General features: G+C 40.1%; 2 protein-coding genes across 2 annotated transcripts in view; one reads left to right on the top strand and one right to left on the bottom strand.

Annotated features, from left to right (window-relative positions):
- FBXO40 (F-box protein 40) overlaps window positions 1–19,227 on the top strand; it is a 41,482-nt gene extending 22,255 nt beyond the window's left edge. Inside the window, exons 2-4 of the mRNA XM_069079640.1 lie at window positions 6,561–6,593; window positions 14,458–16,416; window positions 19,030–19,227. Coding sequence (XP_068935741.1) covers window positions 6,591–6,593; window positions 14,458–16,416; window positions 19,030–19,227 — 2,160 coding nt within the window. The 5' untranslated portion in view covers window positions 6,561–6,590. The remainder of the gene's footprint in view (window positions 1–6,560; window positions 6,594–14,457; window positions 16,417–19,029) is intronic.
- A 383-nt stretch (window positions 19,228–19,610) lies between these two features.
- Window positions 19,611–21,146, bottom strand: part of HCLS1 (hematopoietic cell-specific Lyn substrate 1) — a 63,594-nt gene continuing 62,058 nt past the window's right edge. Inside the window, exon 9 of the mRNA XM_069079641.1 lies at window positions 19,611–19,737. Coding sequence (XP_068935742.1) covers window positions 19,611–19,737 — 127 coding nt within the window. The remainder of the gene's footprint in view (window positions 19,738–21,146) is intronic.

Here is a 21,146-nt window from a genome sequence, read left to right on the forward strand (position 1 = left end):
ATGTCAAGATGACAAAGAAGGAGAGTGGCAATTATCAGAGGGGATAATTGAAGGACAGGAACACTAATACTGTGTTGGTGGAGCTATGAAATAGTCCAACAATTCTGGAAAGCCATTTGGAAGTATAACCAAAAAGTCATTGAACTTTGCCTACCTTTTTTCCAATAACACCACTATTGGGCATAAACCCCAAAGAGATCAAAGAAATAGGAAAAGGACCTACATGTATAAAACTATTTATAACAACACTTTCTGTTTTAAGAAATGACTAGAAACAAAGTGGGTATATATAAATTGGGCAATAGCTGAATAAATAGTATGAATAAATTCACATATGTATGAATGTAATTCAATATTATTACATTATAAGAAATTCAAAAAGGGATTGAAGCTGAGAAAGCTGAAAAGATTTTTAGGAACAGATGCAGAATAAAGTGAACAGAACCTTGAGAACAATTTGCAGTAACAATATTATAAAGACAAATAACTATGAAAGATTTGAGACCCCTGATCCTTATAATGACCAGTCCAGAACATGGTGATGTCTCATGCTTCCAACCTCTTAGAGACATAATAGACTAGTGCTGCAGAATTGAACTAAGAAATACATCATGACTAAACATATTTGGTGCAAGGAAGTATTTCTCTTCTGGTGGCAGGGGGAATGGGAGGATTAGTCAGGGAAACAGGTAGTCATAATAGCAAAACCAAAAAGAGCATCAATCAAACATATAAAAATACATAGATGAGAAGCAGAGGATCTTTAGGTGGAGACATAGATCAGTCAGGGCAGTGTTGTTACTACTCTGCTAAATGTAATATTTACTTCAAAAATAAGGTGTACATAATAATCACGGATTCTCTTAATCCACTTTTCATGTTCTTTGAATAAAAATAAAATTAAATTAAGATTTATTGATTTTTTTTAAGTTTACAATCAAAAGAAGAAAAAATTTTTAAGGAATGGCATGGCATCTGAAAGTAAAATAGGCAATATTTCCTCTATACTCTGTCCAAGTCACACCACATTTAGAATTTTGTGTTCAGGTCTAGGCACCACTATTTATAGAAATGACACTGAAAAATGAAGTGTACCCAGATTAAAAGCAGTTTTTTTATCTACTCAAATTAGAGGTAACCTGGAAACATTAATCTCCTTTTCTAAATATGTACCACAGAAGACGTATTTTGCTATCATTTGAATAGTTCCTATGCCTGTTACTGGCATTTGTTTCAGTTTCACAAAGGAGCTAGAGGAGTTTCATTTTGTTCTGTTTAATAGTATGTAGAATAATACAGAATTAGCTAAACAGGCTGGTAGAGGATATCTTGGGTTCAAGAGCTGTAAGAATCAGTCAAGGATAATGAGATTGTTTAGTCTAAAGAAGAAAAGACTGACATGGGGGGAAAGGTGCCATGTGATAGCTACCTTAAAGTACTTGAAGGGGCATTACACTTGTTCTCTTTGACTTCAGAGGAGAGATATAGGAACACTGTAAGGTGGTAGAGGCAAATTCAGCTTCATATAAGGAGAAAATACCAATTAGTTGCTAGGAAGTTCTCTAAAAGTAAAATGGGTTACCTCTAGAGATACTGTGTTTCCCTTCATTGGAAGTGCTTAAACCAAGCCTGGATCATGAGGAGTCAGGTATGAAGTAGAGGGCATTCTTTTTCAGGTATGAAAAAGGTATTTGGCTTTTAAGGTCTCTTCCAGCTTAGAAATGTGTAATTCTGTGATTTAGTTCCACAGGACCTTGGTTTAAATTTAAGCTCTACTGACCTTAGACAAATCACATAACCTTTCAGGGGCCTTGTTTTCTTCATCTACAAAGTAAGGGGCTTTGTTAAGATGATCTCTGAGCCCATGGATCTGTGACTCTATGATTCTAATGATGCTTCCATAAGTGGAATATTATGTTGCATGTTTATTGTTATATTAATAGCTGATAATAATAACAGCTAGAATTTAAATAGCATTTTAAGGTTTGTAATGTGCTTTACAAATATTATCTCATTTTACCCTGAGAACAACCCTGAGAGGTAGATGTTATTTATTATCCCCATTTTACAGATGGAGAAAGCAAAGCAGAAACTAAATGACTTGCCAAAGATCACACAGCTAGCTAGTAATCACTCTTCATTGCATCACCTAACTAGGCAGGGATTGCTTCGTTTTTCCTTTATATTCCCAGTGTAGGAGATTAACTGCTTGGTAGGTTGATTGATTCTTGTAAAGAGTTGCTTCACTATTAGAATAAAACCAATGAATTTTTCCCACCCTGTGTAAATCCAGAGAAGTTCATAGAGGGTAAAGTGAGTAGAACCTTTGACTAGAAATGAAAATATAGGTGCAGGTAGATATGTGTGCCTATAATGGATAGAGCTCATTGGATGACCTTTCCACTGAGAGATGGGACAATTTACCATTCCTAACAACATAATTGGGAGACTAGAGCCAACTGGCCATGCCTTCAGAACAGTCAGGTGAGCTAGCACCTATGATTATCCCATGACATAATAAGCCTAGTTCTCCTTGCATATTATGGAATGTTCTTTCCCCAAGTACAAAGAGTGTCCTTGCAAGAGGTTTTCAGCAGGCATGGATATGACCTCTACTCACTTCTGATTGCTGTACCTAGATCTACAAATACCCCAAGGGCAATAGGCATGGTATGACTTTATGTGGAAACAGGAACACAGGTCTAAAGGGAGAGGGGAAAATCCAGAAAAATAAGGTTGTAAAATAGAAGAGGGGGAAAATCCTGAGACATATAATCTCAAGTCATGTAGCCCTGTTTGGAGAGCTGACAGAGCTGTGCTAAACCCTAGGCTGATGTGACATGCAACATTTGGGGATAAAAGGAATTTCAGGGGGGAGGCAGGGATTATTCTTTTGACCCATAAGACTTTCATAATCTGCATGGACTGCTGCTGTCATAACACAAAACAAGTCACTGAGGGAGACTGAGAGAGGCAAGGGGAGTTTGGCACTGGCACTGATTTTTCATTTCTCCTTATAATTGCTAATGTCCCTGTATGCATTAATGACCTTAGTAAAGGTATAATTAGCATTACTATAGTTAGAGAGTGCTCTTTCTTTGATGGATTCCAAATCCTGAGGCCTCCAGGACCTCTCTAATTAGTCTTCTCTAATTCCCTTCCTAGAATCTTTTCAGTATCTAAAAGTTTATGATCAGCCCTAGAGTAATTCTCCTAAGAAGCGTGGTCTATGTATGCTTCACTATTAGACCTCCAGAAGGTTCCTGCCAACAACCTATAGTTTGTAAGGATGGAACTTGTGATAGAATGTAAAGTCCCTGAGGGAAGGGAGGAGGGAGGGAGGCCTACCATGTGCCAAACATGTGCTAGACAGTTTATAAATATCATCTCATTTAATCTTACAACAATCCTGGGAAGTAGATGCTATTATTATCTCCATTTTACAGCTGAGGAAACTGAGATTGAGAGAGTTTAGTGTCTTGCCCAGCCAGTAAATAAATGTCTCTAGCAGGATATGAACTCGTTTTCCTGACTCCAGGTCAAGTGTTTTATCTACTACCCCCACCAAACTGCACACTAGCGCCCCTCCAAAATGAACAAACAAAAATTCTAAAACCTTGCCAAATGTCTTGGGTATTACATGGTGCTTGTTAGGTCATGTCATCAACCCATATGGTCTTCCCCCAAACATCCTACTGGATAAGGAATCCCTGAGTTATGAAGAGGTAAGTGGGCTTCCCTGCTGTCACTGGATGCTTTTGCCCAAAGTGAGTCCTAGTCTGTCTCCTTTCCACACATTAAATATTCAGAATATACAGTTGGTACATGGTTCAACTGGAGTGAGGGGTGGGGGCAGAGGAGAGTAACTACCAAAGGTTCCTTGATGACTTGTGGACAATATAACAGGTATTGATGAAGTCAAAGGTGATGTCATCAAATTTGTGAGTAGACTATAGGATTTGAATCTGACTTCAGAGTAGGAACTTAATCGGCAAATTGAAAAAAATGAGGCTAGATATGGGACAGTATAATTAGGGAGGAAAAAAAAGACTGCACACATGCAATATAGGAAATTGAATGAATGAGAAAATAAGTATTTAGCAAGCAATTACTATGTGCTAAGTGCTAGGGGTACAATGACAAAAGCAAAGACAGTCCCTGCCCTCAATGAGCTTATATGCTAATTGGGGGAGATGACAAACATAGTGGAATAGTGACTGATGATGGTGAGTAGAGCTATAGAAAGTGTATGCACCTGACCCTCCCAGGATTGGAAGGGGTAGTGAAGAGAGATGGCACGTGCCTTTGAGTCAGCTGGTGAGAATATGACTCAGTAGTGGGAGTAGCGACAGAAGTAAAGAAAGACTTCATTTTCACTACTTGAAATAGTAGGCCAGGTGAGATAGTCACCCATCTGAGTGGCAGGATCCCACGCTGGAAGCAATGGATATGACAAGATATTAGTAGAGCGTTGATCATGCACTAAAATACAAATAGGAAATGGTAAGCATAAATAGTAAGGAAATGATGAATCTTCCCATCAATTTGGTAGTGGTCAAGTAGGGATGGAACATTACAGTGTAGCCATTGTCAAGTTTTGATCAACTGGAGTGAGAGAATCAAAGAACATTGCAATTCCTGAGATACAAAGTAGGGCAATCGCTCTATAATTAAAAAGAACTTCCGTGTAACCAGTGGAATATTCACCAGAGAGGAATATTCATTCATCACCCATCATTCGATATATGCTTCTTTAAAGTCTACAATGGCCCAGGAACCAAGGAGGCTACAAAGAAAATTTAGACCTAAGTTCCTGTCCCTCAAGGAACTTGTGAACTAGTGGGAGAGAGATAAGACAGTACACAAACAGATTACTGTTGTTGTTTGCCCTTTGTTCTCTAAGGGGACCATAGGTCAGGTAGTCAAGGCCATGATTTGCAAGTGAATTAGATTTAAGTGAGGGAGGGCTGGGCAGGGCAAAGTCACCAGCCTCACTTTCTCCTCCCAAGTCATCTTGAGTCCAGTGGCCAGACATAGAGCAAGATGACTGGAGATGGGCCCGATGCAGTAGAAAAGAGAGAGGTCTCATAGGAATTCAGAGGAGGGGAGATAAGACCATACACAAATAGTTACCATTAAAAACATTTTGAAGAGTGACTTACAGACCACAGGTCTTTCAGCAGTTCAGAGGAGGGAGAGATCCCTTCTGGCCAGGGTGATCACTGAAGGCTGCATTTGAGGTGGGCCTTGAAGGGCACAATAGGATTTTATTAGATAGAGCTGGAAAAAACTTTCTGAGAAATGACCTGAAAAAGGCTTAGTCTTTTCAGTCATATCTGATTCTTCCTGACCCTACTCCAGGTTTTCTTGGCAAAGATACAGAAGAGCTTTGCCATCTCCTTGGAAGCCAGGGAGCCCAGCCCCTTTATTTTATAGATGTGGAAAATGAGGTTCAGAGTATCTGTTGAAAACACATATACAGAAAAGGGAAATAACAAATATTGGAGGGGATATGGAAAAATTAGGACATTAATGCATTGTTGGTGGAGTTGTGAACTGATCTGAATGATCCAAAAATATGCTAAAGGGCACATTTGTATACCCTTTGACCTAGTATTACCACTACTAGTTCTGTATCCCAAAGAGATCAAAGAAAAGGAAAAGGGCCTAAATGTCCAAAAATATTTGTAGCAGCTCTTTTTGTAGTGGCAAAGAATTAGAAATTAAGGGGATGTGCATCAACTGAGGAATGACATAACAAGTTGTAGCATATGATTTTGATGAAGAACTATTGTGCTATAAGAAATGACAAACAGGATGTTCTCAGAAAAAACTGGAAAAACTTACATGAACTGATGCAAAATAGAGTGAGCAGAACTAGGAGAACATTGTACACAGTAACAGCAATACCATACAATGATCAACCATGAAAACATTAGCTTTTACTAGCAATACAATTACTGGCAATTTACAAGCAAGACAATTCTGAAGGACTTAAGATGAAAAATACTATCTATTTCCAGAGAAAGAACTGATGGAGTCTGAATGCAAATCAATGCATACTTTTTTTGACTTTATTTTTCTTGTTTGTCTTTTGGTCTGTGATTTTTATTTCACGACATGGCTAATATGGAAATATTTTTTTTCCTGACTGCACTTGTATAATCTATATCAAATTGCCTTCTCAAGGAGGGGAAGGGGAGGAAGGGAGGGAGAGAATTTGGGACCTGAAATTTTTAAAAAGGAATATTTTCAAAAGTGTTTTTACATAGAATTGGGCAAAAATAAAATAAAAATTTTCCCTTAAAAATACATGTCATAAATTAACAGAAGAGAAGAAAAGAAAGGGTACAGAATCACGGATAAGCTTTGAAAGATGCTAAATTTATCACACACTTGAAAAGAAAAACAAACTGTACATAAAAGTTCAACCCTTTCAGTTCTACTATATATAGGAATTTTCTCATTTTAGTGGGAAATTCAGAATTTTTAAAAGAAAGAAACAACAACAAAAATAGCTGTCTTACTTCTGCTTGCTAATCATTTCCATTTTCCTCTAGAGCTGAGGGGCAAGAAGACGTGTCAGCACTATGGTAAGTCCTGGGTGGTTATGGGCACTGGGTACTGCTAAACTTAGTCTCTACTTAACCTGTAGCCTCTGTTGCATATAAAGTGCTTGCTTGGCAAGCCTTCTTTTCTCTTCTGGGGATTCTTGCTCTTCTCTGGCTGTGCCAGAGACCTTGGACCAGAGCCTGGCACAAAATATGACCTAGCTCTGGAGAAAACAACTTTGGCACTTGATATCTGCTCCTTTCTTGGGCTTCCTATATTTCACCATCATTAAAATGGGCTAAAAGTTCTCACCAAACACTCTTTGATCAGCGCTTTGGTAAGCTGAGATAGAAGGTGCTGCCTGACACAGAATGTGGCTATCACTATTGCCATACACTAAATGCAAGGAATGTCAAGCTTTGTTCATAAAAGGAATACCTTCCTTTCTGATGGCCAATGGCAGCTGATTAGGAGCTAGTTTTAAAGAAACAGGAATGCAGCTTTTCATGAGGCAGCTAAGTGGTACAGTGAATAGAATGCTGGGTCCAGAGTCCAGGAAGACCTGAGTTCAAATCCTACCTTGGACACTTATTAGCTATGTGGGCAAATCACTAATTATAATTTAATAGCCAACATTTATTAAGTGGCTAACATGTTCCAGGCATTGAACTAAGCACTTTACAAATATTATCTCATTTGATCCTTACAACAACTCTGGGAGCTATATATATGTATGTCTATACACGTATATATTCATGTGTGCATATGTGTGTATGTATATATAGTATGTATATGTACATATATACATACACACATATATTTATGCACACATATTTATATATTTATTCATGTGTATCACACACACAGAGCTAGGTGTTTCTGTGGATAGAATGCCAGACTTGGAATCAGGAAGATTCAAATCCAGCCTTAGACATTTACTAGCTGTGTGACCCTGGCCAAGTCACTTAACCCTGCCTCAGTTTCCTCATCTATAAAATGAGCTGGAAAAGAATATGGCAAACCACTCCAATACCTTTGCCAAGAACACCCCAAATGGGGTCACAAGGAGTGGGCCATGACTGGAAAACATTCTGAATAGAGCATTGATAGAGTAAGCAACTTGCCTAGAGTGACATAACCCAGATATGTCACAGGAAGAATTAATCCCAGGTCTTCCTGCTTTCAAGGGCAGATCTCTGTCCACTATGCTACACGACTGTTTGCCAAACGGAGAATAATTCTTATACTTCTACTTCACAGATTATGAAGAATTTTGTAAACTAAATTAAGACAGCAGCTAGATGGCTCCATGGGTAGAGTACTGGGTCTGAAGTCAGGAAGACCTGAGTTCAAGTGTGGCCTCAGATATTTACTGGCTGTGTGATCCTAGGCAAGTCAGTTAACCCTGTTTGCCTTAATCCACTGGAGAGGGAAATGGCAAACCACTCCAGTTTCATGGCCAAGAAAATCACATGGATAGTCTTGCTATGCTATGGTCCATGGGGTCACAAAAAGTCAGACAAGACTGAACAATAATAATAAGGTATTGTATGACAGAGCAAAGTTAGTAAGCAAAGTAGATGGAGAATAATAATGGGATTGATTTTATTGGAGGGAAGAAGTCATGTGAGGGATGTCATGGTCCTGTTACGTGCTCTGTTAAGAAATACAACGTCAGTCTTGGCCTATTTATCAGCCCCAATATAGGCTGTACCTCTAAAGTTATATCACTTTGAAAGGAAAACAAATAGAATTGTAGCATAGGGTGCTGGATGGAATCTTAGAATTCATCTTGTCTGACCCTCTAATTATAGAGCTTGTTGGAGGGGACCTTTTGTAGTCTAAACCCTTAAATTTATAGAAAAATAAACTATGGCCCCAGAAGGTTGTAACTTGTCTGAGGTTACACAAGTAGTCAACATCAGGCAATGGATTTGGACCCTGGTCTTCTGGTTTCTTTCACTGTACCACTCCCATCTAAAGAAAGTGAGACTCAAGGAGGTTAAGTGACTTGACCAAGGTACTTAGTAGCAGATACAAGATTTGAATCCAGATACACTGACTCAATTTCCAGTTCCCTCTCTATCATTCTACTTGCCTGAAAAAATGATGACACTAAATTTTGTTGTTGTTCTTCAGTCATTTCAGTGATGTCCAACATGTTGTTGACCCCATTTGGGATTTTCTTGTCAAAGACACTGAAGTGATTTGCCATTTCCTTCTCCAGTTCATTTTACAAATGAGGAACTGAAGTAAACAGGGTTAAGTGACTTGCCTAGGGTCACACAGCAGACAAGTTATCTGAGGCTGGTTTTGAACTCAGGTCTTCCTGACTCTAGGTCTGGCACTCTATCTGCTTCACCATCTACTGTCCCTCACATCATATTACCAAATATAAAATAAATAGACCATTCATGGATCCCAAAACCATAGTAGTAGAGATTATATTATTTATTATATTTGTATCCATAGTGACTGGCATATAGTGGGAGTTTAAGAAATGATTGTTGATTGATTGATGTAGCCTACGTTATCAACCAGATCAATTAGTGACATTTTTCATTTTAGATATATGTTACATTAATTTTTATCATTCTCTTCATCTCCATAATTTTCATTATAATTCTCTTAACAAGGAAACAAATGTAGGAATCGGCTAGCTGCTGCCATGCGACATGAGCATTTATGGGTATGTAGACCCACTTCATAGGCTCTCCTCAGGCACACATAATTAAGAGAGGCAGAAAGAACACAATATAGCCAATTATCATTTCTCTATAATACTTCTTAATAAAAAATAGCATAGATTATCCACAAATCATAGGATCTTGGGATCATAAATCTAGAACAGTAAGGACCCTTCAGAGGTCCATCTTCCTCATTTTTCACATGAGTAAACTGAGGCCTATGGAGCGTGAATGCCTTACCCAAGGTCATACCAGGAGTACCTTTAATGACTGTCTTTGTTTTATAGCCTAAGATATAACATAAAGCAATATGCAAAGAAATTCAAGTGTAAATGCATACGTTTCTTTGTCTCCTATAATTCAGTTCTTATCAAATTCTAACTCTAGTTTTCCCACTTTTGCTTTCAGGAAAAGCTTAAATTGGGGCAGCTAGGTGGCTGTGTGAATAGAGCACTGGCCCTGATGTCAGAAGATCCTTAGTTCAAATCCAGCCTCAAACAATTAACACTTACAAGCTATGTGACCTTGGGCAAGTCACTTAACCCCAGTCGCCCTCCAAAAAGAAAAAAGAAAAAAATAAAGTCATAAAACAAAACAAAAAATAAATAAAAGGAAAAGCTTAAATTTATGCTCCAGGCATTGCCCATCAGGAGCTACCTAGGGCCTCTCCTACCTGCTCCTGACCTACTCTAGACTCTTGGAGATTAGTCATAAAGAACATCTCTGCTTGTTTCCCCATCTACCTGCACAACCCCTCTCCACTCAAAAAATTCAAGAATCAAATTTCTTTTAATTACTTATTTTCTTGTGCCCTATCTACCTTCACAATACTTCCCCACCCCCAAATTTCAGGCATCTGATTCCTTTTATTTACTTGTTTCCCCAATTACCTTCACAACACTCCCTACCCTTAATCACCCCCCAAAATTCAGTCATCAAATTCCTTTTAATTATTTATTTGCTTCAATTCTACCAGCTAGGAATAAGGAAGCTGCAGAGTACTGTGGAAAAAGAGTCTGAGTTTGGGCCCAGAAAGCCCAGGTTTGAGTTCCAGCTCTGCCACCATGTGGGCAAGCCACCTGACCTTTCTAAGCCTCAGTTTCCCCCTTTGTAATATGGAGATGATACTATATGCACCATTACAACCTTCAGCCTCAAACACTTATTAATTGTGAGGTTCAAATGAAATGACCTTGAAGTAGCATTTAAATACCAACTATTATTACTAGGAATGTATTTGAAACTCCAGTCCTGATAATCTGTTCTTTCCCTCTGTTCAAAATAGGCTTGACACTCCCAGGAATGAGTGCATAGACACATTAGTATAAAGCAATGCCAGTAAACTTATTGCTGGGCTTTGGCATGAAACCAAATCTATTTAACTGCTTATATTTATAAAGTAATTTATCTGGGTTGCCACCTGAATTAGCTAAAACAGGAATAAGCTGTTACTAAATTGTTAAATTTAATTTAAGTGAGAATACACAAGTAATATGTGTCATTAACTAATTAACTAAATTAACTGAATTAACTAGAGTGGGGAGCAGGAGTAAGCTAAGGCCTTGTTATCAAAGCCTAATCTCAGTCACCTGTGGTTGTCCATCCTTAGTTCTGGAAGAGGACTGATAACATCAGGATGGTGATGCCATGACTTGTAAGTGACTCAGATATAAGTGAGGCAGGTCTGTACAAAGTCATCAATCAGTCTCACTCTCTCCTCCAGTCATTGGAGCCCAGTGGCAAGATTCGGGGTCAGGATGACTGGTGATGACCCAGGATGCAGTGGGAGACCTTGGCCTCTTTAAGCCCTGGTCTTTCCCGGTCTCAGTTTGTCTGAGGCAACACCCATTAGTAGTTAAAGGCTAGGTAAGAATTGAGGTAAAAGATGGTATACTTTGCCTTCACAAAAGAAGCAAGCAAGAAAAGGAAGACCCAGAGCGCCTGCCCCGGCATTGGGAGACCTGGGATCGGTTCTGGCCTCAGATACTTGGTACCCACACAAAATAACTGGCCCTGTAACCTTGAGCAAGTTACTTAACCCCAATTGCTTAAAAAAGAAAAAAGAAAGGGAAGACCCTCAAAGTTTCTGCTCAGAACAGAAGCAATTGCTACCGTGTTTCCCCAATAATAAGACATTGTCATATTTTTTTTTGGACAGAAAAACACCAGAGGGCTTATTTTCAGGGGAGGGCTTATTTTAATGAACATTGACAGCAATTTTAATAAAGAGGTAAATGTGAAGAAAAAAATGTACCTTTATACAATAAGCAAATCACTGGGGAAGAACAGGATGACGCGCTCACTGCGGCAGCTCTGATTGGATGCAGCTCGGGAGCGCGGCGTGCGTTTCACCCGGGGGGGGGGGGGAGGAATGGTACATACAGAGGGTACCGTAATGTAGCGTGTAGCGCAGGGGATCACCTTCACTACAGTAGCAATCTCAATAGGGCTTATTTTCGGGGGAGGGCTTATTTTAGAGGAATCTTATACAGTAAGGGGAGGGCTTATTTTCGGGATAGGTCTTATTATCGGGGAAACACGGTATTTATACTCTGAACCATCACAACCCAAACAATGAACAAGTGAGGCCTGGATGGCTGTGGGGGTGGGGGTGGGGGGTGGAGTGAAAGGATGGTTTTTGGCCAGTCATTGAAAACCAGAGTCACCTGGTACCTAGAGTATAAAGTCACCATAGCACAGCCTTAGCATGGTTATAGTTGGGAGCACCCAAAGGTCTCTCTCTATATCCTCCAAGGGCAAACAACCTAGGCTAATTCAATCCAAATCCAAATTCAATTCAGTTTAGCAATACTAAGTCCCCATGTGCCACCCTTTAACTATTTTTAGCCACCAAATTATTATATTCTTCCTCTTCTCCTTTCCTCTTCAATAATGTCTAGTCCACATACCAAAATATTTTGTGTCCTATCCCCTGAAGTTGAATTTTACAACCTTTCTTAGGCCCTGGTCAAATCTTCTCTTAAAACTTAAATGGAATTTGCAATTTTTTTCTTCTGAACATTTTAAAAACATTTGAACAAACAGGACAAAATGGTTTTTAAATCAAAGTAGTACAGGGATTTCCTGAATGAATAAGAAATGCAGTTGACAAAGTGATTATGCCCAGAAGGCATTTATGCTGTAATTGAATAAAGAACTAGGAAACATTGTATATTCTTTTTTTTTTTTTTTAAAGCAATCGGGGTTAAGTAACTTGCTCAAGGTTACACGGTCAGTTATTTCTGAGTGTGGTGCTGAGTATCTGAGCCTGGATTTGATCCAGGTCATCCCGCTGAGCCACCTGGTCACCCCCAAGCAATTGGGGTTAAGTAACTTGCTCAAGGTTACACGGCCAGGTGTTTCTGGGTGGGTGCTAAGTGTCTGAGCCCGGGATTCGATCTCCAGGTCTTCTCAACACTGGAGCCGGTGCTCTTACTTGCTGTGCTACCTGGCCGCCCCAACATTGTATATTCTTAAGAAGGAGATGATAAAGACCATATTTGAGGAATACTCTCTGTGGGGAGCCAAAGAGTCCTGACTCAGGCCTCTTTGGCTCCCCACAACTCTCCTGACAAATGAGTAAAAAATAAGCTGAAAAAAGGAGAGACTAGTTTAAGAGACCAAATAGGATTTGATTTTAAAAGCCCAGAGATACAGTGATGAGAACCTGGGCTAGGTGGAAGTCTTAGAAAGCATAGAGGAAAGGGTAGATTGAACAGACAAAGGAGCCTGAATTAGGAGAGTTTAGTGATTGGTTGGGGGGGGAGGGTATGGCTGAGAAAGGAAGTGGAAATACAAGGAGCAATGGGAAGACTATTGGGTCTAGGCTTTGGGGACCTGGCTTCAAAGCCCACCTGTGATACATATTACCTGTGTATTCTTGACAAGCCACTTAACCACCCTGTGTCTCACTTTTCTCATCTATAAAACAAGAGAGCCATAGCATTGATGATTAAATCCATAATTTTTTAAAAAAGGAAAAAAGTTTTTATTAAATTATATAAGGGGGTTGGATTACATCTTAAATTCTTACCCTTGGGAACAACATAGACCACTTTGACAGAATAGTGAAGCCTTTGGATCCTTTCTCAGAATCAAGTTTTTTAAATGTACAAAATAAAATATTCAGGAAAAAGGAAATCAACTACAGTTATCCCTTCTACATTGTGACTTTCCCCATCACAGTTCTGATATATCGCCGGTCAGCATAAGAAATTAAATGGGAATTTTCTGGGAGTTTTACAGAAGCTACAGACGACACATGAAGGCCAGTAGAAAAAATTTAGAAATTCATAAATGCATACTATATGTATGGTATTGTCTAATATCAACATATTTCATCTTCTAGTACCACAATTATTCAAACTTCTTCTTTACTAAGAAGGAAGGTCCAAAAATTTTATGCAGACTTACTAGATTGTGGGGGGTACCACACCCCTAACCCCCACCATGTAGAAGGGATAACTGTATAATAAAATACTGTTTTCAAAATATTTTAAAAGCAAATTCATAGATAAGGACCCCTGGGTCCTTCTAACTTGAATTTTGACATTTCCATCTTATGACTCTATCATGGTCAAAAAGTGGTACCATTGTCCATGATAGGGAAGTGGAAAGGTGGCTCACTTGGTGTGGAAGGAAACCGACAAAGTCAATTTCTGACACATGATGGCAAGACATTCTGCTGGAGATATTCTGGAAACAACCAGAGACATGTAACAGGAGTGCTCAAAGGAAGTTTTAAGGCAAGGGATCCTGCCCAGCTACTTGCTTTAAAAATATTTTGATGACTATTTCAATACCATTGGTTTCCTTTGTAATCATATGTATTTTATTCTATGCATTTAAAAACATTGCTTTGTGTGAAGTAATCTGCAGGTTTCACTAGATTACTAAAGGGGTCCATAACATAAAAAAGATGAAAAATTCCTGCTTTGATAAATTTGCCTCCTGTCAAATGGGGGGCAGGTGGACCCATAAAATCCACTGAGGGCACCTGTCCTCACCCCTGCTGCACATGGGACCAAGCTGTCAGGATAGGAATACAAATTTGCTATTTGGGGAAATATCCATATACCTAAGACTGCAGTCACAATTGTGAGGATAAGCAAGCTCTCTGAGGAAATAAGTGAAGACAGGAGAGAAGCCAATACTAGGAAGGGTCTCCTTGTAACATTTATTTATTCTTCCCTTTGTTCCTTTTGTCCTTGACACACAGGGCAGGGTCCAGAGACCTCCAGCCGGACAGCACCGGCATTGTGAGAAATGTTTCCATCGACAATGTCAGGTTCCAATAGAGCCAAGTATCTCGTGCCTGGTGATCAATTGTCGCCGGCTTTGTGGAGCAGCTTTCCACATGTGCAAGGAGGAAGAACATGAGTTACTTTGTCCCCTAGAGCAGGTTCCTTGCCTCAACTCTGCTTATGGCTGTCCTCTCTCTATGGCCCGACATAAACTAGCAAAGCATCTCCAGGTCTGCCCAGCCAGTGTGGTCTGCTGTTCCATGGAGTGGAACCGTTGGCCGAACATAGATTCAGAAACGATTCTTCATGAGAATATCATGAAAGAGCCCCATAGTGAGGAATGTTTGGACACAGCTCTGGCCATCCAGGATCAAAAGGTCCTTTTTGGCTCCCTGAAGATGGTGGAGTTTTTCCCTGAATCCAGAGAGTTCACTGAGGAAGAACAGGAAATGGACAGTGATGCCATTTTGGAGGAACAAGGAGCAGTTGGCGGGGTGGACTATTGTTCTCCACCAGTAAATGGAATGTCAGCTCATGGTCAGATGGTGGAACTGAGCCAGGAAGAACGAGAAGCTTTAGCAAAAGACAAAGAAGGGATGGATCTGGCCAGTTTTGGGAAATGGGAAAACATTTTCAGCAAAGAACATGCAGCATCAAAGTTAACAAATTCCTCAGCAAACCCTGGGGGCAAGAGTAATCAGGGCACAGAGAACGGACAGACTTCCAGTCAGAGCAATGCTTCAGAGAAGGGAGCTAGGGCAGAGAAAGAAGGCCAGGCAGGCCAAAAGGAGGACCCATATAGAAATATGGAAACAACAGGACTCGCACCTTGGCAAGATGGAGTACTGGAAAGACTGAAGGCAACAGTTGATGTAAAGGACTATAATATGTACCTGGTGCATAATGGGAGAATGCTGATCCACTTTGGCCAGATTCCTGCTTGCACACCCAAAGAAAGGGACTTTGTTTACGGCAACCTTGAAGCTCAGGAAGTCAAGACTGTTTATACCTTCAAAGTCCCAGTCAGCTACTGTGGAAAGAGAGCCCGGCTTGGTGATGCAATGGCGGCTAATAGGCCAAGTGAACACAAGGCCACAGATACCTCAGATCTGGGGATTGATGTAGGAGAGCTGCCCAAATCAGATCTAATCAGAACTACCCTTCTGTGTGCCATGGAAAGGGAGCTGAAGGGCCACGTCATCTCTGAATCCAGAAGCATTGATGGCCTCTTCATGGACTTTGCAACCCAGACCTACAGCTTTGAGCCAGAGCAGTTTTCCTCAAGTGCAGTCTTGGCAGACCTCACTTCTGAAGGCCCCCCAGGCCTCCACGTGGAACTGCACAGTGAGTGTGTGACCAGGAGACATAACAAGAGTAGCTCAGCTTTTACTTTTACTTGCAACAAGTTCTTTAGGAGGGATGAGTTCCCGTTGCACTTCAAGAACATCCACTCTGATATCCAGTCGTGCCTCAATGGCTGGTTCCAGCATCGCTGTCCACTGGCCTACTTGGGCTGCACCTTTGTTCAGAGTCATTTCCGCCCTCCAGGGCAAAAAGCCAAAGTGATCTACAGTCAGAAGCTCAGGACATTTGCCATCAAGCCTGAGGTTGCTCCAGAGCTGGGGCCCAGAGGGAAGAGCCAGAGGACACTGACCAGCCTGCCTCTAGAGATACTGCAGTATATCGCAGGGTTCTTAGACAGCGTCAGCTTGGCTCAGCTGTCCCAGGTGTCCATTCTCATGAGGAGTATCTGCGCCACGCTCTTACAAGAGAGGGGGATGGTCCTCTTGGAATGGAAGAAAAAGACCTATTCCCATGGGGGCACTGGCTGGAGAGCTCACAGAAAGGCAAGTATTCCTGGGCACTGGCATCCTAGTAAAGGTCTCTACCAGAGGAAGAGAGCTGACCTTGGAGGGCACAGTATCCATCATTCAGCAAGTTGTCATTTATCCAGGGTCATAAAACTAAGAAGTATCTGAGGTGAGCTTTGAATCTAGGTCTCCAACACTCCAGATCTAATGCTCTAGACATTGTGATACATTACCACTTATTACAAAGGACTGGAAAGATAGGAAGAGGCCAGGCTATAAAGGGCTTGAAAAGAAGAAAGAAAGAAGCAATAGCTGTTTAGTTTAGGGCTTTTGTAACTTCTCTAAGATCATAGAATCACAGCTCTGCCACTTCATTCACTCTGCTATAACTTTTTTTAAGGTTCAGCAATTCACTATCACCTCTAATCAGCTGTCTCTGAAATCCTGGAGGAGCACTGCTCGTGCAGAGAAGGGTCATTTTGGAGACATATTTCTGGAATTTGAATTTAAGCTTCACCACTTCCTACCTATGTGACCTTGGGCAATTCACCTCTCTGGGCCTCACTTTCCTCACCTGTAAAATGATGACGTTTGGCTAGATATCCCTAAATCATTTCCTGTTCTGAATCTATGGCCCTATGATCCTCCCACATGATTTTCTGTCCCATCTTTTCAACTGTTTATAGGACATTTCCATATACATATATATGTGTGTGTGTGTGTGTGTGTGTGTCCAAAGAGTACCCCAAACTCAATATGTACAAAACAGAACTCATCTTTCCTATAAAACTAAACTAACTCCCCTTCCTAACTACCCCTCTTCTGTCAATAGTCTTCTAGTCTTTGAGCCTAGACACTCTGGTGTCATTTTTTACTCTTCTCCATTCTTCTGTATAATCCATCTTCAAATCCCACCATCTTTTCCTTTGAAGTATCTATCATATTAGTCCTTCCAACTCCATGATTATGTAATCTCTTGAAAACATTGCAACCAAAACCTAGCTGGTGCCTACTGATCTATGGCTAACATGATCTTTGATATATATATATATATATATATATATATATATATATATATATATATATATATATATATATATGTTGTAAAGACCTTTTAAAGGTCCAAGTAAATTAGGTTATCTGGTTCACTCTTGTTCATATACCTATTTAACCCTTCAAAGAAATTTTGTATATTGAGTATGATCTCCCCACATAGAATCTTTCTTTCAAAGGTTACTCTTTGTTCAGTGATCTTGCATTTAATTATGAGTTCCACCACTTTGTGGTATATGAGGAAAATACTATCTGGTCTAATGATCTAATTTGTCAATTATATGGGAGAATATTCTACTTGTCCACTATTATTTACTTTAATCAACGAATCAAAAGCATTTAGTAAGCACCCCTATGTGTCAGGCACCATGATAGGCACTGGGAATACAATATACAATGTGGTGTAGTGACTAGAGTGGTGTCTTCCAGGCAAGGAAGACCTGGGTTCATAGACCAGCCTCTGACATGTACTGGCTGTGTGACCTGGGCAATCTATTTAATTTCTCAGTGCTTGAGGCAACCCTCTAAGACTTTAGGTTGCAGAGGTGTTGACCTGCATTGGTAAAGGGAGTTTCCTTACCCTGAAAGTACCCTATACCCAAACCCCAAGTTAGGTCCCACCACCACCACCCACCATCATCATCATCTTGTTGTTGTGTCCTCCCCCAGGGGTATACTGGAACCAGTTCAAAATGTCTCAGGAATCAATTGTTAAAATTTTCAGCATAAGCATTCACACCTCAGAAATTGGCAAAGGCTTCATCTATTGCTTTGAGAATTGTCTAGACCAGATATTCCCAAACTTATTTGGCCTACCACCCACTTAAAAAAAAACTATTCAGTGCTCTGTCCCCCAGAAATCTACTCTCCTTAACCCTTTAATGGCTTTTCAAAAAATTTGTGTCATTTCAAAAAATATGGGTTTTTGAAGTGACACATCTTAAATTTAATAATTTGTTATAAATTTGTGGGATTTTTCCTACATTGAAATTTTGATGATGGAATATTGTGTCTTGTGATAGTATATTATCATATTTTAAACAAGTCATTACACACACATATTCCTGCTGATGCATGCTGGACTTCCCCATAATGAGCAATATGATGACCTCCCAACACTTGCTTGTGAAGACCTGTCAGGGGACTTGACCACTGATAGGTTATAACTTGCAGTTTGTATGTTTATTTGGAAAATAATGTAATCACTACAACTTTAATTGTTACACAACATATGAAACATGTATGGTTTTTCAAAATTCTCTTATCTTCTTTCCTTATGCTTCTACCACCCCCTTAGTTTTATTTAGCACCTCCCAATTGCACCTGAGGCTACTACTGCCCACCTATCATTCCAGCACTCCCCCGTATTGACCCCTTTGAGAACCTGTGGTCTAGACTTAACACAGTGATGGAGAAAATGTTAATAATGTGGATTAAACTTTAAGATGTATCTGGGAGTAAATATCCCCTCCTTAAGATCCAGTTGTTAAACATTTACCAGCATATTTTCAATTCTCCCTGCTACCACCCCACCACCCACCCCCAAGAAATGTATGTTCCTTGAGGGAAGGGATTGTTTTCATTTTTGTCTTTGTATGTCCACTATTTAGCATAGTACCTGGTATTCAGTAGGTGCTTAATACATGCTTGTTGAAATGAATTGAATTTATTCCTTCCCAACAGATCTGGCAGTTCAGCAGCCTTTTCTCCAGAATTAACAGCTGGCAGTTTAATGAAGTCACCTCCATGTCAGAACACTTGAAGTCCTGCCCCTTCAATATTGTGGAACATAGGACAGACCCCGTTCTTCTGGCCAGCATGTGTGAGCAACCCAAGCAAGCCAGGAAGAGCTTGGTCTCCACCTTCAAGCCTAGACCATGAGGAAGAAATCCTTCAGAAAGTGCTAACTCTGGTGTAATTGCTCTATTTTCCTCCAGTCTTCTGGAAGGGAGAATGTGTTGTGATTTTGACTGTCAGTTTCTTGTGTCTCTGTGGAACACTGGGTTCTTAGAAACTTCAGTCAACTTACAAAGCCTAATCACTCTATGCTGTAGCTTTTTAGGTTTATTACATTGTCCCCACCTCCACCCCATAGCTGATTAATTTAATTTCTTTTCTGCTTAAGAAATATGTCTAAAGGATAGCTATTGGAAGAGAAAGTGGCTCATTAGGCAATCAGGAAATCAAAGAGATTATAGGCATTAGGAGAGGAGAAAATAGACAAATTACCCAATGGGTATAGGCCTGGCTGGGTTAACCACCATTCATTCAGGCACCACATAGAAGAGTTCCCAAGCTGAGTGCCACAGGTGCAAGGGACTGCTCAGATCCAGAAAGGATGACATGGGGGACTTCAGAGTTGCAGTGATTTGGAGAAGGGCCTCTATAGACCTAGGGATGAAGCAAGGGTCACATAGGTAGAACAAACACATGACCCAGTTCGGTGTATAACTATGAACATTTATAGAAATTGTGCTGGGGATTCAAAGTCAAAAACAAAATTGTCCCAGCACTCAGGGGAGCTTATAATCTACAGATTTCAGCACCTTTGGTGAGAGAGAGAGAAAGAGAGAGAGAGAGAGAGAGAGAGAGAGAGAGAGAGAGAGAGAGAGAGAGAGAAAGAGAATGATGATGGCTACATGTAACAAAATGGAGGTACAGGACTAGCTGGCATTTGAGTAGCTGTGATTGATTTTAAATCTGGCATGAATAACATCACTGGATATCACCATTAGAAGAAATGAAGAAAACACAGGAGTTTATCATTTATAGGGCCAATCTATGGCTGTGGACATAAATCTCTTTTTCATAATGATGTATAACTTTGGGAAACCTAATTTTACTTAATACAATCCAGTAAATATTTAAGTACAATACAAGACATTGTATTAAGTGTTGGGAATATGGAGACAAAATGAAAAATAATCCTTGCCCCCCCAAGAAACTTACAGATTATTGATGGGGGACACAGTATATAAGCAGTACATCCATATGTCACCATTTGAATAGGACAGAATGCTATTCCCCACTGCTCTGACTAAATTGTGCTTTTTTATACAAGGCACTATTTTCTTTCTTTCTTTCTTTCTTTTTTTTTTAAAGCAATTGGGGTTAAGTAACTTGCTCAAGGTTACACGGCCAGGTATTTCTGGGTGGATGCTAAGTGTCTGAGCCCGGGATTCGATCTCCAGGTCATTCCAACACTGGAGCCAGTGCTCTTACTCGCTGTGCTACCTGGCCGCCCCAACAAGGCACTATTTTCTAAGATTATAAGCACAGACTTATTTAAGACCTTTTTGAAGTTAAATCAAGCAGTGAAGAAAAAAGGTAACAAATTATGAATTAGCACATTGATGCTTAACAGTAAAAAATACTACTTCAGTATCTAGCTAGCAGGTTCTCTGCCCTATAGGCAGGAAGGTTAACTAAGATAAAGAATGGAAAAAATTATAGGCTTACTAAGAGGAGAGTTGAGGCTTGCACCAAGATGGGTAAGGAGCTAAGGGGTTGAATAGGACAGAGTGGTAGGAAAGGAGAAGACTCTATATACACACAGCATCTTAGATGACTGGAGATGGTGAAAGGGTTTGTATTGGCCTATGGTTAGGGAGAAGGAAGCAGGGCAAGAAAGAGACACTCACACTGGTTCTATTGGCAGCCCACCCCCAGTTGCACTTTATAAATTGACTGATAACATCAGAAAAGGTTAATGGCTTGGATACCCAATTTATTCTATAGGCACCATTCAAGGAAGTGTATTTTAGGGTTGTAGAGGAGAGGAATGAAGAGAAAAGGAAGTT

The sequence above is a fragment of the Petaurus breviceps genome, unplaced genomic scaffold (genome assembly GCF_028583685.1).
Source record: "Petaurus breviceps papuanus isolate PSGF00001 unplaced genomic scaffold, PetGlider_PUasm1.0 91067, whole genome shotgun sequence".
Classification (NCBI taxonomy): Eukaryota; Metazoa; Chordata; class Mammalia; order Diprotodontia; family Petauridae; genus Petaurus; species Petaurus breviceps.